Genomic DNA, 23,050 nt, shown 5'->3' with positions numbered 1-23,050 from the left:
TAAGTTACAACACCGAAACTCAAAATAGAAAATCTTTCAAGTGCACAAAGAAAAAAAGAACCACCAACAATGTTTCCGCGTCAGAACACTGGTTTGGGAGAGGTCGCTTTTTAGAAAGCTCCACAGTTCAGGTTCTCCCAATTCACAGAGAAGCATAGCGATTAACATCTAAGTAACTAAGTCCACCAACCCACCTTGGATTAGATGCGTGGACTACCCAGTGTAAGTATCCTCAACCCTGTTACAAATTAAACTTCCTCCGGGTCAATGGCTGAAATCGAGGAAGAATCAGATCTCCTTGAAGTGGGTTCGTCCTGACCTTCATCTGCAGGCTCAGCCACTTAAAGTTCCCATGGCAGAAAGCACAGTGATGCCAAGTTCAGCAGAGATCCTGTTCAGCCCAGGTTCTTCTAACAAACTAAATGCAGAGAAACTGAAATAAGCATGATAGAGATCTGGCAGATCTCCAGGAAATTTGCTGAAACCACCATACTGCATTGAAAAGAAGCTGTGGTTAGTGGAAGCAGAGAACAGGAAGAATGGGAATCAGATTGTCCAACACTGACATGTTGCAGCAATTGTGAACAACAATAATCAAAATGTTGACAAGAACCTTAGTTTGACAGCTAAACAGGAATCCACGCAGAGCATCCTTGTCCAAGAAATTTTCTGCACCTAAAAGCTTAAGAACCGCACCAACCCTGCAATTTCCAGGTATTGCATCAACATGCATAAGCTTGTGAAAGGGACTACCATCAACGTAATATCAAGTCAAAATGAAATTGTCGTCCATAAAGGCCTTGTTCAGGCATGACTTGATCAAAATGTGAACCAGATATCTCATGTACTATGTAGTTCCTCCTGCGTCCGGTTCCAGTTCCGCTCTCACTCACTCTCTCTCTCCCCCTCTGCTTTTTCTGTTATATTAATCTTCTCCTTACCAGAAAGCATAACATGAATCACTGGCTTTATTGGACCGACCTTGGAACCCACCATCAACTGCTTGTCTCTGCAAATGGCAAGGAAGAAGGGTACTTAAAATCTTAAGACAACAAACATAGTGCAAACTGTTTAACTTCAGCAAGCATACAACCTGGCCAAGTACTTGGCCAATCAGACCAACCCAGCCAACAAACATAGATCAACCACCACACTGCCAACCTTTTCTATCGGTTTTCAAACATGTACATGAAGTTGAGAATTGCTTCAAAAGTGCATGATATAATTATTTAACATCCCAAGTGATGAACAGAAGAATGTCTTAATTCCTTCCAACAAGAATCTCTCTCCCACTCACAAGGCATAGGAATATTGATCTATGCAGAACAAAAACATCAATTCGCCAAGGTCCATGTTTCTGACCGTTCAGGTTAACTTTTAGAAAAGAAAAAGCTAGACGTAGTTTTGGCAAAAAATCTTTCATCACATTACATGTGATAGTCATCACTCTGGACATTCTTCCACAAACAGAATGAATCATAGATATATAAGGTACTACCATGGATTCTTCACTTATCATAAGGAAATAAAAAACAAACAAGATAAACAAAAAATTGTACCTGCAAGCTCCACTCTAATAGCAAAGGCAGATTAAAGTCAATTGATTCTGTCAAACTAGACAAAGGGCCATCATTGATGAATCCCATCAATTTGAGAGCTGCAACAGCACAATAGGTCCCACCACCTGTTTCACTAGCACAAAAAAGACATTTTTAGGATCCTGACTCTTCAGATGGTCAAACTGCAGTGCAGAATTGCTCGTTGGAAACATGACCAGTAACACAAATCTGAGAGTTACCTAAACCTGAACGATACAAGCTGCAGGGGGATGGAAACAAGATTTATAATGCAGAAGATATTAGACTCTAGGATAACTTAAGTCAGCAATGGACAAATGTCAGACATGACTCTTTTAATAAATAAAAGAGCCTGAGTTAATCTTTCAAGCATTGTCACAAATATCTTTCTCTGGTTTTTAATGGTGAGATTTTCTCAGGTATTTTTCAGCAAAGTTATTTTCTTGGGAAAATTGCGCAAACTTTAAAAAATGAAAAAAAATTCTAAGCATTACATAATAATAAAATAAATGAGAAACTAGTAAGAAGACATAAAAAATCCCAGATGAAAGTGATAAAAGAACGTTTTAATGACAATAAAAATAAGGAAAAATAATTTTGTTTAAGTTCAATGCTGAATTCATGATGATATTAATGCTAAAAAAAATAAAAATGAAAAAAGGAAAAATCATAAAAACACGAAAAAATTGCAAAAAAAAAATGATACATTTAATTTTCACTTTTTTCTAAAATACCAATTTTTTTTGCTTTTCTCATTTTTTCTGTTAATATAACGGACATGTTTGAAAATATCACAATATCTGTGACACTGCTTTCAACTAACTCTAGGTATACATCTTGACTGTTGTGCTTGCATGATCGGAAAAAGCAATGTCATCCGTATCTTAAATATAGACATGTATCGTATGACACAGATCATATAAGCCATGGCAGGCTAAATGATACACCTTTGACACACATTTTTTGTGCTTATCAAAGGTATATCATGCCTACTGTACAATATGTAGACCCACAATATCTTATGATATGCATGATACTCCTAGTATCGTATAGGGGCCCCGAGTTTATCGATATGTCACGACACAACATAATTATTGGTCCGATTAATATGCATTATAGTACAATTATTATAATTTTGGAAAAAGTCAACTTCCTAACCTGAATGACTAAGGTTGTCTCAGATCGACAGAAGAGTTCACAGTTTATTACAGGATGAGTTGAGGTATCAACAAAAAATTGAATAACTTGCAAGCAGTCCCTTACCATGGGATTCTGAGCCAGGAGTCAGACCAAATCCACCATCATATGACTGCAAGCATAAAATTAAACAGATCTTTTACACAACATGAATACAAGTGTACATTCGCTACAGTTTAAGAAAGAATATCATTACCATCCAGTTTTATGACCATATCAACGCATATGGAAGGAAAAGTTACAAGCCAAACAAACCTGACAAGAAAGTATAAATTTTTTTGCTCTGTTTTTATCCATGCCACTCCAGTCATTTAGCATATGACAGACAGCAGCTACAGAAACATATGTACACTGTAATCAGTTCATGGAAAATGAAAATTAAGCATATTTAACTTCTTCAAACCGCTGGAAAAATTATACCAGCACAGAAGACAAATCTTAGATCCCTCTCTGCCCCAGTGTCAATAGGCATAAAGCTGCAGAAAATGTAAAGCTTTAATAGTAAGATGATCCACTGCTTAAGAGAACTTTTGACGACCATAAAGTTGAAAACAGGCTTTCAATTTAGTATGACAATACTTTGAAAAAGGAAAATCACAACAAATACAAAGTCAACTGAAATTTTCCTCTGCATACTTTCAGTCATCCCAGTCTTGCATATTTAGCTTACACCACTACATGCATCTGCATCTAACTTATCATAAAAGGGCACATGGACATGACAAATTGGAATTATTCAACAATTTACAAAGAGAAAACTTTCAATTCTTGATTCAACATTCCCACGATTGCATTCTGCAACATTCCATGTTCAGAAATGGCTTTGGAATGGTGCTATATATTTCAATAAATGACATCAAAGAGGATTGCAGTCCCGATTCAGCTTTGTAAAGGTGAAAAAAAAAAGAAGCAAAAAATGCATTAATTGTAACAAAAAAGAATGACCTGAAGGGATTGATAAGACCAGTTTCCCATTAACCCACTCCCATCGATGCATGTTAAATTTCCTCAATCTTGTTGCAGCACACAAAGCAAGAACTTCGTATATGCGAAAAAATCCTTAGCCAAGATCAAAGAGGGTGCAATGAACATATAACCCATATAAGAGAGATGGTGTTTTATTTGTTGAAGGGAACAACATATCACTTATCAGAGTCTGGAGAAATGCCTAAAAAGAATGGTGTTTGATTTGCGGAAGAAAGACATCTCTCTATATTATTGCATTAACAAAAAAAAAGCCTACTTCTAAGGCAAAAACCTACAAACAGTCCCTTCATTGAAACAACTGTCCGAAACATCATTAAAGTAAGAGCACAAAATATCATCCAATTTGTAGCTTTGAAACCAATAAATATCAGGCAACGCGATACCTCCCATCAGGTTGTTGAAGGCATTGCATGGAGATTGAGATAGCTGTACAATTGACATTTTTAAGATCGTATCCGACTGTCTTCAATATGCATAACGCACAATATGTACTAGCTAAATTGCTAGTACTGATACACGAAACCTGCAAACACCATTACAGAGCATACAGAACTGCATCAACTTTACTAATAGGCATTGTAAAAATGGACATTCAAACGTTACAGAAGGAAATGCAAACTGGGGATATGGTGATTGGTGACACATACGTCTGGACTTGCGGTGGGAAACTTCGAGTTGCTGCAACCAAGGAATCCATAAAATTGCCCTGACGTCAAAAGTTACAAAATTGGCTTCACATTCATCTAACTCTGAAACAATATGTAATCGGACATACCCTCCTTCAAGTCTTCCGTGGTTGCAGAAAGAGCTTGTAGAGACAAAACCCAGTCGACAACTCGGTCTCTCTCCACCTAAGAAAGAAAACTCCCAGATAAACATTTGAAGCAGAAAACAATACATTTCAATATATTCTTCCGCAGCAGAGATCGGTTCCACCACAAATTCGCCTCTTGACCTAACATAACCGATAGGCCGATAGTAGCTGAATTACCTTACAATTCTGGTAGCATAATTACCGGGTATCTGATCAATATACACAATGCCGGCGGCAAAATAATGCAAAATAGAACAAATTGGAGAAACCGGCACGAACACAATGCGATTCCACACCATTAAACGAAAATTTCGAGAATGAAAACGCAATCTCCATATCGAAGAGTTTCCTGCTTTGGACGAAACTTTTGAAGGGAATTAAAAATAGGGCATTTCAGGAGACGTACACTGCCCAGGGCGCCTAAGATGTCTAATCCCGAAATCACGAAGTAGGCCAACGTGAGACGGTTGATGTCTTGCAATTCGTACTCCAACGGCAGGCTCTCCATCATCATCTGCAAGAATCTGACATGCAGGTCCCTTTTGAACGAGCTTGCGAGGGTGTCCAAAGCGTCGTCCATGGAATCGATCAGAATGAGTGCTAGAACACTGCAAAGACAACAGCGAAAGTTCATTAATCCAAAACCAGTGGCTAAAGATGCACTGTAAAAAAAAGAACGGAGAGAACAACAAATTTAATCCACTTTCTCTTCAAAAACTGAGCAATATAACCAATTACAGAAGCCAAAAGTTACAAATCCCAGAAGTACGTGCGACTTCAAAATCGAACTACCTGCAAGCATAAATAACGCAACCAAAATTACTCAAACGGTTGAGAGAACTAAAGTACCAAATCAAGAAGATGATAAGCAAGAATTTGGGGGAAAGAAAAAGGAAGATCACGTGGTTAGCAGATTTCATGACCATCAATGATATTTGACGATGTCCACAACGGGCTTGAATGATTCTCAATGGGATTATGCGCCCATTTCAGGATATATGAAGACTAAGATTTCCACGCGGAGATTGCTATCATGTGGCAACGCCTATGGGCAACGGCGATGTTCTCTTTGAGAGAGACAGAGAAAGAGAGAGACTCACACTGTGGACGACGGTGTGAGACTCCTCAATATCGTTTGGCCATGGTGGGGCTTCTCAAGCGCAACCCTTCGCTTGTCTTGTCTTCCAGATGAAGCTTCGTCACGACGAAGTGAAGCAGCTTTGCGCAGCGTCTCTGCTTTTTAGATTCTCAGCAGGACCTGCGGCTTATGAGTCCGGTATGATACAAAGTAGTATTTGGATCTGGATCCTCAAAAGCACTGGGCATGTTTTTTGCAAGGAAAAAAAAAATCGGTTTGATTCTATATCAGGTTTGGATCTTAGTAATCTGGATCTACCTCTAACATCTCAACGATTGGCATACCTTCGGACTGAACACTGAACTAACTTCTATATAACATCAAGATAAGGACGGTTTACAAGAACATTGTGTTTTTGAAACACTTATTCTTTTAGTAAATGACTTGAAAACAGTATATTTTTATTTAGAAAAAACATAGAGCCATTATGGACCTTGTTTTTAGATTCAACAGTTAAATGCTGTGCATCATCATGGCATTAGTTTTCAAATAAGAATATCATGCTTAAATGCTTTTAGAGTACATGTATTCAATAGAGAAAACAATTACTGAACAAGCGTTAAAGTAAAAACATCTATTACCAAAGGAATGGCGAGAGGCTGACTAAAACGAATTTTGGGTGTGAAGGTCGAGTTTAAAAAAGAAATCGTGGCGGGGGCGCGTTTCCCTCTCTTTCTCCATCTCCCGCGAACTTCGTCCGCTAGGGTTCTGCAAGATGATTAAGAACTCAAAAGGGGTGCTAACGATTGCAGAGAGGTGCAAGGTGTGGATCCTGTCCTCTTGCTTCTCGTAATCTTTATGGAACTCTCAGCTGCTGGGGACTTACTTCACGAGCTCCCTTGCGAAAGAGAAGGATCTGCAGACTCGTTATTTCTTCTACTTGGTTTATGTTTCTTTTACCTTAATCTTCGGGCACCGGCCAATTTTCTTTCGTTGCTCTCTCTCTCTCCCTCTAGGCGAAGCGATTTCTGTTTTCTACTTATTGAGATGTCAACGGCCGCCAACAGTTCCGGTAATTGTCCGAAGGGTTTGTTGGATTTGGTGGAAGCGATTCATTACCTGTTTATACCTCCACCAAGACAATCGATGTTCCATTTCAGAGTCCGTTGATCGGGGAATAACAGTATTTATTTCCTCTGTGGATATGCTTGCATGGGAATTAGTTGATCCTAACATCCAAGGATGAATTTAAGGTGTCAGTCGTGCCGTATCTCTGTGGAGGTATGGTTTGTGGGCCTAGTGAACTATCATAAATAGTGCAGTATCAAGAGAGGCCAAACTACTACTGGGATGAAATTATTGGAAACCAACAGCTAATAGCTAATTTTGGACAACCCAAAGGCCTTTGTCAGACGAACCTGAATACATGATGAAAAGGTTTTTGGTTGAGTTCGTCCCTGGCCCCTGGGAATAAATAAAGGATACTTCTTGTTGTTGCGAATCATAAATGATTTTAAGAATGATTTTTGGCTGGTCACTTATGGCTGCCTTTTGGCTAAACTATGCATGGATCGCTGAATCGCCTTATAAGTTACATGATTCATTAATAAAGCCTTGTTAAAGTAACACTGTTTAATCTTTCTCGCTTGCAGAATATTTTGGCGGCTAACTATCAATGTGTTCTCAATACTGTGACGGCAGATACTAAAGGGAGGTGTGTGATCCACAGATATGGTTTTATATGCTGTTTGAATAAGTTATTTTTGTTCTGCATACTTGTTTTGGGTGGTATGCCCAGTGAATATTTTTTATTATTTCCTTCTGTTCCTATTTTCACTATACGCTTTAAATTTGCAGCGTTTTCTTTTGTGCGTGGGTTCATCGTTTGGTTTTGTTGTAAGGTTACCTAATGATAGTTTTTAAAGATGTCTGTTCTAATTTAAGCACAATTCTGCGTGGACATAATGCACTTTAATTATGTGTATTGTATCTCTGCTGGCTTATTTTGTTGGTGATACTGATAGTGGAATATCTGCTTATTTTGATTACGTTAGCAAAGAGGATATCCATAGCTCAAGGGTTAAATATATGTTCCGGAAAGGGAGGCCGTATATTTGGATACCAGAGGATGACCTGCACAATGTGGTAAAGTTTACAAACTTCTCTGTATCTTGTGACACTGTTATTGAGTTCTTTTTTTGATTGCTGTAGTTGCAAAGTGGGGAACAACAGTGAAAGGACATTAGAGTTGCTTGTTAATGCTGGTACATTGGACACAGTTGCAGTTTGTACTCATAGAAGAACCTGTTGGAAGGGGATACGAGTGCTTGTCATGTGCTTTTATATGTCGAAGGTTACTTGTATAAAGTACTTAGGCCTGAATTAGATAAGCATTCTATAAGGCCTACCTAACATCATGTTACCTTGATTTGTGAATCTGGAAATGAAGTCAATAGAGTTCTGAATTATAAACTTGATACTGAAGACCATTTAGTGCAAAAGAACATTATGTTGCCCAATCTTTGATGTATGTGTGTAAGTTGTGTTTTCGCAAATTGGACTGATGGCCAATAAAAGGGCTGTACTTTTTTTCTATGGCTAATCTTTTTAGCAAGCTTAAATAAAGAAAATAGTGAAAAGCTTGGGCAGATGGATGTATCCATCTTGTAGATAAAGGGACTCACATGCATTTTTAATACAAAATTATAGTGTATTTGCTTTTTATCAGGTTGACCATTTAAAACATCTTTTTCCACGTTGACAGAATATGGTAATGGATGAACGTGGATCTCTTGCTGTTTCCAGCATGATTCCAGGCCAGCTTGTGAGTCTATTCAGGTCTGTAGGGAAGGTAATATTACAAAGAGCTTTTTAAGGAATTATTGTTCACAACCTCTATAGTCCTTTTGGCAGGATTTTTGATATGTACGTATAAAAAAATATGAACGCTACTATGCAGCACCATGAGCTGTCGAATCTACATGATAATGTTTCTTGAACAAGTCAATAGCAGTTACATTGTTGGCTGGTAACCACTGTACACGTTACCATTTGTAAGCCATCTAATCATGTTGAATAGATGGTTTATAAAGGCAAACTTAAGTTTTCATATTTTTTTGGTGCTCACATTTATAAAAGCCCTATATATGTAGCCATAAAATATTTGTCAATATTAGGCAGTTGTAGTGGTTCCTGTATCTTGTGGTAAAAGGTTGTTTCTAGTTGAGTCTGCCTGTCCGACTTCTGTTCCCACTTATAAGTTATAACCATGCAACTATACACTACAGAGGTAAACTTTTCTGCAATAATCATGATTTGTGGTTCTAAGCGTGCTTTCCACTTTGCATTGTTATTGTTTCACTTGTAATAAAAAACAGTAGCAGTCAAACTGAAACAAGCAAAATAAGCCATTTTATCTGACCGTCTTTGTTAGAAGCAGTAGTACAAAAAATATTCTTGTCGTTTCAATTCTTTTTGCCTTGTGTCTCTTGCTGGTAAAGATGTGAACTATGCATTCTACTTGATCAGTTGCCTTGGTTTTGTATCTTGTCAACCTAAGAATAATGCTATTAAACTCAATATTCTGATTCTCTTGATTGGACTTTTTGGTGCTTGATACCAGATTAATTTTGGTAGTACACATACCATCAAAAAGATGTACAGGTTTTGTTAGTAACTAAAAAAGTAAAAAACTGATTATATAGCACCTAAGCGAGGGTCCAAACTACCTTCTTGCTTTTCTTTCTCCATTTGCTTGCCCACATTTTTTATACCAGAAAAACCTAATAATTTTATGAGAAAAAAATCAAAAATATGATTTTTGGTTTTGACAGAACTTGATATTCATATTGGAAACACCTAAAAAGATAACCAGGATGCTATTAGGATGTCTGAGAATGCTGATCTTGGCAATCTGAAATTTGACTGAAGAGTAGAAATTTGATCATTTGAGAAGAAAAACGAGCTTGGAAGTGCCTGATTGAGATTTGTATTGCTCTGTAGTGTCCATTTGTCATGTAGAGATTAGTTCAGTCATGTCATGCATGGTTGGCCATAAGGTTCACTATGGATCATGGTTATCTTGCTTCTTGTTGCCATGATCTTCCTTCATCTTTCTGTATATGAAATTTACCATATGATGTTGTATGACAAAAGGTTGTTCTTAAATATGAAGCTCTGGCATTAGAATTTGGAACCCTGCCAAGAACCAAGTCAGTGCTAATAAGTACTCACTAATCGAAGTTTCATGTTCTTCACTCAGGAAGATTTTAGAGTCTTGCTAGGAAGATTACAATAACTGGTTGCTTAAATTATAATCACAACAAGTTTTGAGAAGTTCATGTTTTTGTTATTTTTCTGCAACTGCCATCAGAAGACATGATTCTCATGCTGTTATCAAAATGAAGGCAGTGTTAATACCATGTCTATTTTTGATAATCATTGTAAAAGTTCTCACTTTCATTGGTTTTGTATGTATTTCTTTTGATTTCTTTTTTCTATGTTAGGAGATTTTTTTTTGTGCCATGACATAGAATTTGATATTCATTTATTGTTTTCTGTTGCTCGTACTCATCTCTTGGTTTTCTAACCCATTCAGCTTTTTGCTGAGAAAATATATTGCCAAGAAGCTTGCACCAATGAACACTACACCTTAAAAGGGTCAAACTTAACATGTTCGAGTTCCTTATGCTTCTATTGTCATGATCTTATGTCATACTTGGAAATATTCTGTTATTCATGAAAACCATATATGTCTGGGCATTTGTTGTCTTTACAAATTTAAATCCTGGTGAGATGAACTTACTTTCTCAAATCTGATGGCCATATTCAGGTGGGACTGGGTTGTCTGTTGCTATTTGGGTAGACTTTTCTTCTTAACTGTTTATTGGCTAATATATCTGATATGTTGCAGCGGCCTTCTCGTATTGCTCTAACTGGTGACATTGTATCAATTGGCGATGACAAGGTATTCCTCCAGTCTTGTTCTAGGATTATCCGCTACTCAAAAATTGTTCAATCTATACCTGTGTCTGATGTTGACAACAATTGCTGCATGGTTGGCTTAGACACAAGTGTCCTCAGACTTCTGAGCTATATGACATGGTTATGAGCATTCGTGTGGGTATATGGTCATGAGTATCACTGGAGCCGCTACTGACATAACATGGAAGAGAAATAAATGCATGAGAATATAGTGTACATGAACTTAAAAGTGGATGGGAATGGTGATAGCTGTTGGACAAAAATAGGTTTCATTCTTCGGTGTGAAACTTTTTTTGTTGAACTTGTTACACGGTTTTGTGAATTGCTTATTTCAGTTCAAGTGGTTGATGCCCACGGTACATTAGTCTGTGGGCAAATAGTCTCCTCTGCCTGTATTCATGAGCAATTTTTCTGGTGAAACAGTTTTACTGTGGGATTATTGGTGTTTGCATCTTGTAGTAAGAAACAACTGCATTGCTTAGACTTATCTTCTTCTAACAGTGTCAAATTGTGGCTAAATAGGTCCAGCTTGCCAGGGATTCTCTTCAGGAGGCTATACGTTTGGAGCAGAAAGTCCTTAACCAATGCAGCTATGCGGTGTCTGGCATTTTCAGTTCTTCTAGCATTAAATGTAAAACAAGAAGTAGCAATCTCCAGGAAATTTTAGATGGAAGTGATAATTACACAATCTGCAGATTCAATTTGAGGTAGGGTTGTGACCAATGTCCTTGTGGGTGGTGCATATAGGCATAATTTTCAGCTCTATAGACTTTTCAATGGTTGATTACTTTTATTTGACCAACCACACATGGTATGAAAATAAGTTCACTTTTTTCCATAGTTTTAGTATGGGAGATTCTGCAATACACTTACTGTATGTTGATACTTGAAATGTTTAGTATTACAGGTTTGCCTTCTGATTGTATTGTCAGTTGAAGCTTGACATGTGTCTGCTTCGTTAATCTTAACCCTCTCGAAGTGAAAATGAAAGAACGTTCAATAATCGTAGCTAGGAAATGAGCATTGAAATTTGAATTTATTGGATAAATGATCTAAATATTTTGGCTGCTGATAGGTTAGACTTAACAATGCTGATTTGACAGGAACGCTTTCCAAACTACAGCTCTGTGCCAGAAATATCCCCAATACTGACTGATTTATGATTTGCCCACAGGTCTTGTACTCTCATTGATAATCATGGAAGCACACATGAAGTGGACATGGAGGAATTTGAATCTTCTAAGGCTGATCCTTTATGTAAGCATTTGTCTTTGATGTTATGTTATCCATGTCATATATGCACAAATACAACCAATAAGCACCATCCAAGCCACTAGACAAGGCTTGTTAAATGTTAACTATCAATGGACAATGACAAACTTTTGTGCCATGACGGCCTAATTTTAATATGTATTAAGGCATGCCATGTAACATAAAAGGACCTCATTATTTACCAAAAAATGCTTGGGGAAGCATTAGCTACAGGAGTAATCCCTCCCTTGCATACACAAAAAGGAGAGCTGGACTAGCTGTTGGACCAGTCCCAATGGCTAGAAATCTAGTCCGTTGGTCCATTCATGGCTGGAACTGATAAAACATAAAATACAACAAGAAATAAAAATGAGGATGTTTAGTTTGTATGAATTATTTAATAATGTAAAATTGTAAATCAACTCTAAGTCATTAGAAAGGGAGAAATTTCTAGCTAAGATGCTTGTAGCAAAAAAATTCACCAGGTGGGTTGCTTTTATGGATGGAAGTTTCTCTTTTTCTGGTTGAAGATGTCTCAATCATCTATATCTCTCATCTGACAATTGCCAAGGTTGGTTGATACAGCTGACACCATTAAGTAGTTGATACACTCCAGAGATCCTCATATATATATATATATATATATATATATATATATATATATATAATGTATTTATGCATAAAATATATGTATTGTGTATGTATACCTAGATCTCAAATTTTCAACAATGTATATGCATGCTGCATCTCTCAATGCTTCCTCAAATGGTTCATCTATCAATTATTGCCGTAATGGCTGGCTTCAATCATACTCAGGTGTTCATTATCTTTTCTCACTTGTAGCACCTTTCTCAGAAACACTGATTGATGGAATTAATCAGAGTCAAGCAAGACGGCGAGCGCTGATGCTTTTCTGCTTTGTCTACTTGAACACAATTGCTCGGGTAAGCCACTGTCTCCAACTTAATGTTCTTTACATGCTTCTACTGGTGTCTGTTTTCATTTGAGTTAAGCTGATGAGGACTAAAAACCTATTGAAGTTTGTTATACTGTGTCATTTAACTAGTTCCAATGTTATGGTTGTGCACCAGTTGTGACAGCTATAAGGTACTAAACAAACATTTAGTAAAGATAAAATGCAGGTGGCATTTAAATAGGTTAGAATCACGTTCTTGCTTTGCAATTCCTTAGGATTGTTTTTCTGGGTGAATTGTCAGTAACTGGAAGGTTTTTCTCTCATTTTCATTCTGAAGTGATATTGTTATAAATTTCTTTTCTAGATGCTTGTGTTCAGTGGCGGAGCCAGGATTTCTTTTAGGGGCGGGCCAATAGTCCGACCTCTAGATCTGGGTAGGGCTAAACTGAACCCGAATCCAAACAATACATGGCACAATTAAAAATTTTCAAATTTTTCAATGTAATTTTTTTTTTTCAATTGCCTGGGGTCGGGCCATGGCCTAGCCGGGCCCTCCCCTCCCTCCGCCCCTGCTTGTGTTGGCTTTCTTGAATATCCTTTGTATTGTGCACATGCATAGGTTTCATAGCTGTACGTGAACCTGCAAATAGGATGATCTACTATAGTCTTACTCGTGCACATCCACGAGTACCATTTGCTGAAGTGGGGAAGCATTTAGTGTTAAGTTTAATTAGAGATGGGTAGATGAGCAGGAAGTCGTTGACTTGATGGTGCACTGTTGTGCTTTGGAACTTGTGGAGCTGTATATGTGAACAGCTTATGGTTCAAGATAAGTTTGTAGTTTGCATCATTTTAGAAGGGAAATTGAAAACTAGACCTATGAGATCAATGCCAAGTTGGTCAAGTTGTCTAGTCGAATAGCTGATTGTAAATGCTCTGGTGGTCCAGTCATTGGGTAGATGAATTGCTGATTCTTAAAGGTTCAATTTTTTGCCTTCTCAATGAAATCAGTTACTGTGCACCAGAGATTATGATGGTATAGCTGCTGGAACTTGCTTTTTTAACCATAGCATATACAAAAATTGGCCATTTTCAACTAAACAAATGAAGGTTATTGCTAAGGTTGTGATGTTTCATGTTTAGGACGCTCTCATGTTATCTGCTGATCGGAGTGGATTTGATGTGCTTGGCAAAGTGCCCTGTTCGATCACTAAGGATGGCTTTGGTCAGTATCAGTGGAAAGAATTTAGGTTCCCCCTGAAAGAAGAGGCTGATAACATTGAAGCATTTTGTCATTCTCTTGTTGAGATGGAAGACGAAGTTCTCCAAACCGTGTCCAGTTATAGTGGTCTTGGTTGAAATATCAAGCTGGTCTGGGCTTCTTCAATTGTTTTCGCCAGTCAAATTTGTATGCATATCTAGAACTGCCAGCTCCCCACATCCCTGATGAAGATAATCGCGTGCTCAATGGGTCTACTGCTTCGGGTCTTGTATTTTCCGTACAAACATATGAGAAGCAACTTAGACTCTTAGTTTACCTTATCTGGATTTAGGTTGACTGGTCGAAAAAAAACGACAATTACCTTACTATGTAGCATCAAATAGAGTGTGGTGCATTGTTGTTGGAATGGCCTGAATCAGGTCTTTTGAACGAACATGTGGCAAATCAGTTGGATTCTGTGGCCTATTCATGAATGCCCTGTACCAGTTTTCAAATATGAATCGTTGAATGTTTAAAACTTTTTTATTTAGTTTTTATACATTTTTAAATAATATTTTTAATGATTTTTCTGATTGACTTGCTGAATTGGCAGCTTTGTAAATTTAATTCATAAAACAATTTCTACGACACTAATCTGTTCTGCTTTGGATTCAAGTTTTTTCTCATTTAATGACCAATTAAATAACAACTCATGACAACTAATGTCGGTGCATCCCATTTATAGGCATATTATGATAATAAAATTTAATGACAGACCTATCCAAGGGCCAGGGCATAATAACTCGGCGTCTATGCTTTAAGAGAGATGGATTGTAATGTATTACCTTTCAAATTTTAGTATTGTGTTTAAGATTGTAGGTAGGGTTGAACACGAGCCGCATCGAGCCCGAGCTTGGCTGGCTTGAACTCAGCTCGACTTCTATTTTGCTCAGCTTGAGCTCGGCTTGAGCTCGAATCGAGTTATATAATGTTAATTCGAGCTCGGCTCGATGAAACATGTAAGAGCTCGAACTCGAGCTCGATCAACTCGTTTACGCATGCTTCTAGTGCGGTAGCAGAAGAAGATTGCAGTGTGCTTGCTGCAGTGTTGCTATGGAGGGAGATCTCAGTGGTGGGGAAAGGGCGATTGTTTTGGAAAAGATAAATCACTTCATGAGAAATGAGAAACTTGAAATCATGAAACCCCAAATGAGAAATCTGAAATTTTATATGAGAAATTTGAATATCATTTGAAACCCTAGCTCAACGAACGAAGGTTTTGAAACCCTCGCAAGAAAATGCCACCGCTTTGCATCTTCCAGTAAGAAACGCGTTAAGGGGGGAATTTTTTTTGCCAAAAATCTGGCAATGAATCTTCGTTCTAGCTAATCGCATCAACTCCACATTTGGGCATAAGCTCGCCCAAGCCAGGGAGTGAGGGAAACCCTCGCTTGGGCAAACCCTCGCCCAAGCTAGGGTTTCAGAAAGCCTCCCTTTGGCAAAACGAGAGAGAGTTTGAGATCACAGAGGGAGAGAGAGAAGGGGAGAGTAAAGGGAGAGGTTTGGACAAAATGAGAGAGAGAGAGAGAGATTAAAGAGGGGAAGAGAGAAAGGGATAGTAGAGGGATTTGAAAAAGCCCTAGCTTGGGCCGGAGCAAGGGTTGAAGGATCTAAAGTTGGAGTAAGGGTTTTGAAGAAACCCTCGTTCCAGCGAGCGAGCGTTTCAAATTCTAAAACCCTGGGGTTTTGTAGTAGCACATGAGAAGGGCAGCATTGAAGAAGAAGAAGAAGAAGAAGAAGAAAGAGCGGAGAGAGAACGCACGGGATGAAATGAAACCCTCGCTCAAAAAAAACATAATAAGTATTGCTTTTGCTTGAGCCGAGTCGAGCCGGCTCGACTAAAAAAACGAGTTGAAAAATGAGCTCGAGCTGGGCTCGTTTATTAAAAATAGTCGGCTCCAACTCGATTTCAAGTCGAGTTTTAACGAGCCGAGCTCGAGTTGCTCGGCTCTTTGTTTACTCCTAATTGTAGGAAATCTTCAAGTACTTATAAGAGAGGTTAGTTGTGTGATTGATTATTTTGGTTTATAACTTTTGGGTTTGAAACAATATGCTAGGAGCTTTTGAGCTTGTTGGTGTGGGATTGAGTTGGGTTGTTATAAGAGGCTTCTATGGTTGGCAACTTTAAGATGGTTGGTTGGATCATGATCAGGTCATTTGTGACAACACGTAACTTTTTTCATTGAAATCGATTGTAGTTTTTTTATTCTCAATGATATATTTTCAGACAAGCAAGATGTGTCCAAATATTCATACTTTTGTAAAGTCGATATTCCCTTTTTCTTCTTTATGAAAAGCCTTTTTAGGTCCTTTTTAGACAATATTTCAAGGAAAAAATGAAAAAAAATCCATATTATATCATGTCTAGCTTATAGAGGATCGAAATAACTAAACCAATCAAATACAGGTAGAACTAATAAAAGGAAAAATTGCTCCTGACCCTAAAACTGACAAGAGCGAGAACGATCTAATCTTAGCCCAATCAAACTGTAGCCATATTTTTACGCAGATTTTTCTTTGATTGCAAATTTGGGAAGCGGGTCATTGGCCTGAGCTGGCGGAAGTCTGCTCTACTTCTCCTGGATTGGAGCCACCACCATTAGGACGGGCAAAACCAGCATCACCACCAACCGAATCGTCAATTTTAACTTCCTTATTAGGGGGAGAACCAGCATCAGGAGAAAGGCCGGCGTGTTCGGCTCGATCGCTACCATTACTAGCGTCAGAAACGGCAGCTTTGGGACCATCTCCGCTGCTTGGAGAAGCATGAACCTCGAGGCAAGTATCGACCTGAACTTTAGAAATGACACCTTCGACGACGGAAGAGCTACTGCACGGGCAACTTCTAATAGCCATTTTCTCGGCAGTCTTGGACATCATTTGTTTAATAGAACCCACCTTCGCCTGTTTCGTAGTTGTTGGTGAAATCTTGTGGCCGAAAACCTCTTTGGAACCACCGAAGTTCGTCTCCCTCGTGGCACCAGTTCTAAAATTAGTTTTGCAATCAGGATCAGAGGAAGAGTAACTTCTCTCCACCTCCTGTGCTTCCTCATGAATCTTCCACAAGCACCGAAGCTCTTTTTCCATTTCGTTATACTCATTTACCTCAGCAGGATGATCTGTGGCCAACAGCCGAAATGCCTGCTCGGTTGCGCCCTCAATCTTTTTTAACAAAGTGCCCTCGAACTTCTTATCATCAATGGCATTTTTCACTTTGTAGACGTACTTCTCCAAGGAGTTCTTCGCCTTCATCTTCTCCCTGTTCTCCTTTTCATGAAGATTATACTTCTCAGCTTCCAGCTTCATCTTCTCCAGCTCCTCTCGGGTTAGTCCCTGAATGGGGATTGTGATCTTACGCTCTGCATTGTAGTCCTGCAGCCAAACACTCAAGATACCATTGACGTCAATGTCTATGCATAAGTTGAAATTCAGACACCGCGCGCCTTCAAAATCTGAGTCTTTCAAGCAAAGACATTGATGCCCCGACGGGCTACACTCCGCTTGAAGGTTGAAATCAGTTTGGATGGTGAGTCCACCAATAATGGCGTGGCCCTCACAGACTCCAACAGCAAGTGTTTCTTCTTTGTATAGGCCGCGGAATTTTGGCCCCACCTTGAAGGGGATTGGGGCGTTCATCAAGACCATGAACTGGGGCTGGTTTCCGTTCATGGTGAAAATAAGTGGCAAAGGAGTCACGTCCTGGAGAAGCAGGGGAGGGACCTCCTTGTCGTCCTTTCTGGTTAAAATGGCTGCTTGGAGGGCGGCACCGTAGGCGACAGCCTGATCGGCGTTGACGGCCTTGCAGAGGTCCCTGCCGAAGTGATCTGTCAACAGCTGCTGCACCCTGGGGATCCTGGTCGAGCCACCAACCAGAAGCACATCGTCGACGCACCTCTTGTCCATGCATGCGTCGGCCAAGCACTTGTTAACGACTGCTATGCACATGGAGAAGTGGTCGTCGTTCAGAGATTGGAAGTCGGCGCGAGTGATGATGGAGCAGAAGTCGATTCCATCGTGCAGGCATTCGATGTCGATGGTGGCCTCCTTCGTCAGTGACAATTCTCGTTTGGCTTTCTCACACGACGTCCTTAGGCGCCTGAGTGCCCTAGAACTATCACGGACGTCAAGTCCGTGCCTGGCCTGGAACTCTTGAACGAAATGCTCTACCATCCTGTCGTCGAAGTCTTCGCCCCCAAGGTGGGTGTCTCCTGCCGTCGCCATCACCCTGAGGTTTCCCTTCTCGATGGCCAGCAGGGAGACGTTCAAGGCGCCACCACCAAGCCCGAAGACGAGTACGTTCTTCCTGCCTGCCCACCCGACCTTCCTGTTGAACGCGTAGGTCAATGCAGCGGCAGCTGGCTCATTAATCAGCCGGATGTTGTTCAGTCCGGCGATGACGCCGGCGTCAATGGTAGCCTGGCGCTGAACCTTGGTGAAGCACGCGGGGACGGTGATGACAGCGTTTTTGACAGTAGAGCCCAGGTAGTCCTCGGCTACCTGGCGCATCTTTATGAGCACCATTGATGAGATCTCCTCAGGGGCAAAGTGCTTCTGCTCGCCCCTGTACCTGGCGGCAATCCTGAGCCTATAGTTCGAGCCATCGACCACCTTGAAAGGCGAGAGCTTAAGGTCGCTCTGCACAGAGTCGTCACTAAAGCACCTGCCAACCAAGCGCTTGGCATCTGTTTCATGGATTAGGAATGCATCAGATTTAAACTTTTAACCACCAAAGCTACCGCCGATGATAGATGTCATGTCTCTGATTGATTTAACTTGCTCGGCCAACTACAAAAAACTTCGTCAATCTACTATAATTTTGTTTGCACCAAATATCCAAGTGTACTCTCATTATATACACTGACATTTTTGTTTTGACAAAGCATTAAAGTTGTTAAGTGTCACAAACAAATGCAGAAATAATGAAGAAATCTTTTGGAGAAACGGATTGGGGGAGGTGAAGTGCGAACAACACTTTCTCCCATGAAGGAGCTAACAATTAACAACATTTAAATTCTACTCAAATCACGAAATTAATCCACAATAGAGAGAGAGAGAGAGAGAGAGAGAGAGAGAGAGAGAGAGAGAGAGAGGAAACTCACTGAAAATGGTGTTCTCGGAGTTGGAAGCAGGCTGGTTCTTGGCAGCTTCGCCGATGAGACGCCCTTCATCCGTGAAGGCGACGCAGGAGGGGGTTTTCTTCTTGCCCATGTCATTTTCTATGATCTCCACCCGGATGGATCGCCACACGCCGACACAGGAGTAAGTCGTTCCCAGGTCAATGCCGATTGCCGGACCCTCCCACTCTTCCGCCATTGTTCGTCGCATTAATTAGGAACTGCCGAGTGCCAGAGGATTTGAAGAACCTGAAGAATTAAAAGGATGAAGAACCTGAAGAATTAAAAGGCTATGTAGAGAGACGATCTTGCGCATGGGTCCCTTATCGTAGGCCTGTGCCGACTGCCATTGCCGCCAAATCAAAGAGAACTGAAGAGAAGGACGGAGGTCCGCAAAGGGGCGTGGCCCGCACTCGAGTTTGCTCCAACCCATTATGGTCTTCTTAATCATTAAAAATCATGGTTCCCGTTGAGGAAAATGTAAATCAGACTTAGACCTGGATTATAATACCAGATAAAACGATAGGTGCTACGCCTTTAATTGAAAAATCGTGGATCCCTGTTGAGGAAGACCATAATGGCTGGTCCAGGTTTAACAAAAAATTTTGATACTGCCAAAATAAATTATTCTCAATTGTCGCCGGGTTTATAAAGGATAATAAAATAGAGAGAACAACTGGCCATTACAAACAAAATCAACTAATTGCACTGTCGTAGACCAATGATAGTTCGTTTCAATGCTGTAAATCTCATTTTTTTTGTGTTGTACTCGAAACTTTGAAAAAATCGATATCCATGTGCGGTGTGTATTAGCGATACTCAGCTTCAGAAAATAAGTTAAGCTTTTAAATTGACTTTGTGTTAATTAATACGTCCATACGAGGCTGTATCGTCTGATATGAGTGCATGTAGGCCTCTTCCACCTCATGATACCTGTCGATTTATCGTAAACAATGTGATCTAATGATGGTCTTCGCGCCGGAGATGATCAGACCGTCAAACTACCGTTGTACTCGAGCAATACAAAGTCAACAGCAACCATAGCATCTTCGATTGCGTTTTGAGGGACACCTCCTTTCTTCACTGGTAAGGCTTTTCTGTTCGTCTCTTAGTAACTCCAATCCTTTGCGATGGAAATTGATACACAGCATATGAACGACGAGGCGCTTCTTGGTTGAGTCTGGTTTATGCTCTGAAGATCGCCTCGCCTCGCCGCCGGCGCCACTCGCTCCTTACAGTTCTGTTATCAAGCGGTGGCTTATCCACGCAAAGGTAATGGACATAACGCGCGAGGGTCCGGCGATAGGCATCGATCTCGGGACAACAAACTCATGTGTGGCCGTGGTGGAGGGTAACCAGGTGACGATCATACACAATGATCAGGGCAAATTTACGACTCCTTCCTGCATTGCCTTCACCGAGAGCGAACGCCTCTTTGGTGAAGCGGCCAAGAACCAGGCACCTAGGAACCCCACTAACACCATCACTGGTGAGACCCTGCCTGAACTTCAATTATTGTCAGTCCCGTGTGTTTATCTGTTTTTGCTTGCACGATGGAATTTCTTGCCTTGCCCGCGAGATTTTGAAGCATTTATATCTCTTGGTTTTTACGCGGATGATTCTCTCTCTAAAGCGTTTCCTTCCCTTTCTTCCTCTCTTTAAATCTTATTATTGCTCTGATTAATCGTCATTAAAACCTGGCTGTTCGCAGATGCCAAGCGCCTGATCGGTATGCGGTTCAGCGACCCCACAGTGCAGAGCGATATTAAGTTCTGGCCTTTCCGTGTGGTAGCTGGCCCCAAAGACCGGCCGATGATCACCGTCCAGTACCAGGGAAGGGAGATGCACTACTTTGCCGAGGAGATCTCGTCGATGATTCTAATGAAGATGCGGCAGATTGCGGAGGAATACCTTGGGTGCCCAGTGACGAACGCCGTCATCACCGTCCCAGCCTACTTCAATGACTCCCAACGCCAAGCAACAAAGGACGCAGGCGCCATCGCTGGCCTGAACATTTTACGCCTTACCAACGAGCCCACTGCTGCTGCCATCGCCTATGGTTTTGGTCAAAACGACTGCAGCAGGCGCATGAAGACTGTTCTGGTCTTCGATCTCGGTGGTGGCACCGTGGATGTCTCTCTTCTTATCATTAATAAGGGCCGCTTTGAGGTAAAAGCTACCGCTGGTGACACTCACCTTGGGGGGGAGGACTTTGACAACCGGATGGTGGACTATTTCGTAGAGGAGTTCAAGATGAAGCACAGGCTGGACATCAGCAGCAACTTTAGGGCGCTTAGGCGCCTGAGGACGGCCTGCGAGAGCGCCAAGTGCTCGCTCTCCACTGCCTTTGAAGCTCAGATCCATGTCGATGTACTCTACGAGGGAATCGACTTTCATTCCAAGATTAGTCGCGTGAAGTTTGAGGAGCTGAACAAGGACCTCTTCGAGAAGTGCATCGATCCTGTTGGTATCTGCTTGAAAGATGCAAATGTGGACAAGGAATCGATTGATGATGTCGTTCTTGTAGGCGGTTCTTCAAGGATACCCAAGGTGCAGATGTTGCTGCAGGATTTCTTCAATGGCAAGGAGCTGTGCAAAAGGATCCACCCAGACGAAGCCATAGCCTATGGTGCTGCCCTCGAGGCAGCCAAGTTGAACGGCAATGCTTGTGATCAGGTTTGGGAGAAGATGCAGGATCTGGTTCTTGTAGACGTCACTCCATTATCCCTTGGCGTCCAGGTCGAAGATGGAGAGATGTTCGTCATCGTGCCGAGAAACACACCCATCCCTACCAAGAAGGAGAAGGCGTTCACAACCTATCACGATAACCAGACGACCGTGTCCATCAAGGTCTACGAGGGAGAAAGACCGGCAACTTTCGATAATAACCTGCTTGGGCAATTTAAGTTATCTGGCATACGTCGTGCCCCTCGTGGCATTCCCCGTATCATTGAGTGCTTCGAAATCGATGAAAATGGCATCTTAACGGTATCTGCAGAGGACACGAGCACGCAGCACAAAGAAAAGATCACCATCACCAATGACAAGGGACGGCTGTCGAAGAAAGAGATCGACAAGATGATGCGAGAGGCAGAGAAGCATAAGGCGGAGGACGACAAGTACCGGAGGAGAATCAAGGCCAAGTATCAGCTAGAGAACTACATCTATGAAATGAATAATGCCATGGTCCGTGTTAACTTTCCTCCTAAGGATAGGACCAAGATAGAAGATGCAATCAAGCGGGCCATGCGGTGGCTGGAAAGAAACCAACAAGCTGAGCCATCCGCGTTTGAAAGGAAATTGAAGGAGCTTGAGACCTTATGGAATCCGTTGACATTAGTTGGATGAAGTAATGGGCAGGGGCTTGCTTCCATGAAAGGAAATGGTGCCGTTCACTCGTATAGCTTAAAGCGGCCATGGAAGTAAGGAACTGTCTTACGTCCTATTTGTTAGTTCACTTTCAGTATTTGTTCTCCTCATTTGGTTTAAGTGACTGGGTGGAAGGAAAAACATGCGTTGCTAATTAAGACTATCCTTATTTCGTGGTTAACTGAATTGTTTCTCCCTAGCTGTCATATTTCTAGGCTCCATATGACATGAAAATGTTGTTCCTCGTTGATCTTCTCGCTATTATGCATTGCAGGTTCTGTTTTGTATAGGTCATTGATAAAAGAAGTGGTTTTCTTGTCTTTGTAAGTACGGTCTACTCACTGGAATTGAAATGATAGATATAAAGAAAGGCTTAAATTATGCTTTCCTAATTGTGGGATAAAGTGTATTAATGTTTTTCACTGGCAATTAGATGTTGTTTGGATGCCAAAAAGTATCTGTTGTTAGCTTTTTATGCAATATATGCAATCAAAAGAGGGATA

At 40.7% G+C, this 23,050-nt stretch overlaps 4 protein-coding genes across 14 annotated transcripts; 2 read left to right on the top strand and 2 right to left on the bottom strand.

Annotated features, from left to right (window-relative positions):
• Positions 1-5,827, bottom strand: LOC116254937 (geranylgeranyl transferase type-1 subunit beta). 10 transcript variants are annotated; one of them, XM_031630602.2, is made up of 13 exons: positions 5,676-5,827; positions 5,314-5,367; positions 4,982-5,183; positions 4,537-4,612; positions 4,409-4,467; positions 4,145-4,284; positions 3,195-3,250; positions 3,030-3,106; positions 2,841-2,886; positions 1,560-1,684; positions 942-1,009; positions 614-701; positions 1-492 (listed from the first exon to the last, which is right to left on the bottom strand). In XM_031630602.2, the coding sequence occupies exons 3-13, from the start codon at positions 5,153-5,155 to the stop codon at positions 334-336; spliced, it is 1,068 nt and encodes a 355-aa protein (XP_031486462.1). In that variant the 5' UTR covers positions 5,156-5,183; positions 5,314-5,367; positions 5,676-5,827; the 3' UTR covers positions 1-333. The 10 variants fall into 10 exon arrangements, with proteins under 10 accessions (XP_031486462.1, XP_031486466.1, XP_031486464.1 ...); XM_031630606.2 differs by having other exon boundaries at positions 5,330-5,367; XM_031630604.2 differs by having other exon boundaries at positions 5,330-5,367; positions 5,478-5,825.
• Positions 5,828-6,322: 495 nt separating this feature from the next.
• Positions 6,323-14,561, top strand: LOC116255303 (uncharacterized). 2 transcript variants are annotated; one of them, XM_031631090.2, is made up of 9 exons: positions 6,323-6,476; positions 7,306-7,367; positions 7,708-7,798; positions 8,418-8,504; positions 10,566-10,619; positions 11,159-11,343; positions 11,811-11,893; positions 12,731-12,831; positions 13,947-14,561. In XM_031631090.2, the coding sequence occupies exons 1-9, from the start codon at positions 6,429-6,431 to the stop codon at positions 14,160-14,162; spliced, it is 927 nt and encodes a 308-aa protein (XP_031486950.1). In that variant the 5' UTR covers positions 6,323-6,428; the 3' UTR covers positions 14,163-14,561. The 2 variants fall into 2 exon arrangements, with proteins under 2 accessions (XP_031486950.1, XP_031486952.1); XM_031631092.2 differs by lacking the exon at positions 8,418-8,504.
• A 2,044-nt stretch (positions 14,562-16,605) lies between these two features.
• On the bottom strand, positions 16,606-19,377 carry LOC116254354 (heat shock 70 kDa protein 18-like). Its single transcript, XM_031629728.1, has 2 exons — positions 19,164-19,377; positions 16,606-18,746 (listed from the first exon to the last, which is right to left on the bottom strand). Exons 1-2 carry the CDS (start codon positions 19,375-19,377, stop codon positions 16,606-16,608), a joined length of 2,355 nt encoding a protein of 784 aa, XP_031485588.1.
• Positions 19,378-20,453: 1,076 nt separating this feature from the next.
• On the top strand, positions 20,454-22,526 carry LOC116254353 (heat shock cognate 70 kDa protein-like). The gene is made up of 2 exons (XM_031629727.1): positions 20,454-20,667; positions 20,890-22,526. Exons 1-2 carry the CDS (start codon positions 20,454-20,456, stop codon positions 22,524-22,526), a joined length of 1,851 nt encoding a protein of 616 aa, XP_031485587.1.
• Positions 22,527-23,050: the final 524 nt, after the last annotated feature.

This window comes from Nymphaea colorata, chromosome 5 (genome assembly GCF_008831285.2).
Source record: "Nymphaea colorata isolate Beijing-Zhang1983 chromosome 5, ASM883128v2, whole genome shotgun sequence".
Classification (NCBI taxonomy): domain Eukaryota; kingdom Viridiplantae; phylum Streptophyta; class Magnoliopsida; order Nymphaeales; family Nymphaeaceae; genus Nymphaea; species Nymphaea colorata.
Note: the sequence above shows the minus strand (reverse complement) of the source record. Positions and strands in the feature narration are given on the sequence as shown.

Bases quoted from the DNA above. Each gene is read 5' to 3' on its own strand.
- LOC116254937 (XM_031630599.2), bottom strand. From the start codon at position 5,209: ATGAACTTTCGCTGTTGTCTTTGCAGTGTTCTAGCACTCATTCTGATC. The intron at 4,468-4,536 runs GTATGTCCGATT...TTTTGACGTCAG, and splicing joins CACGGAAGACTTGAAGGAGG to GGCAATTTTATGGATTCCTT. The intron at 1,010-1,559 runs GTACAATTTTTT...TGCCATTTGCAG, and splicing joins TATTAGAGTGGAGCTTGCAG to AGACAAGCAGTTGATGGTGG.
- LOC116254354 (XM_031629728.1), bottom strand. From the start codon at position 19,377: ATGGCGGAAGAGTGGGAGGGTCCGGCAATCGGCATTGACCTGGGAACG. The intron at 18,747-19,163 runs GTGAGTTTCCTC...TCCATGAAACAG, and splicing joins CTCCGAGAACACCATTTTCA to ATGCCAAGCGCTTGGTTGGC.
- LOC116254353 (XM_031629727.1), top strand. From the start codon at position 20,454: ATGGACATAACGCGCGAGGGTCCGGCGATAGGCATCGATCTCGGGACA. The intron at 20,668-20,889 runs GTGAGACCCTGC...GGCTGTTCGCAG, and splicing joins CCCCACTAACACCATCACTG to ATGCCAAGCGCCTGATCGGT.
- LOC116255303 (XM_031631090.2), top strand. From the start codon at position 6,429: ATGATTAAGAACTCAAAAGGGGTGCTAACGATTGCAGAGAGGTGCAAG. The intron at 7,368-7,707 runs GTGTGTGATCCA...TGATTACGTTAG, and splicing joins ACGGCAGATACTAAAGGGAG to CAAAGAGGATATCCATAGCT. The intron at 7,799-8,417 runs GTAAAGTTTACA...CCACGTTGACAG, and splicing joins AGGATGACCTGCACAATGTG to AATATGGTAATGGATGAACG.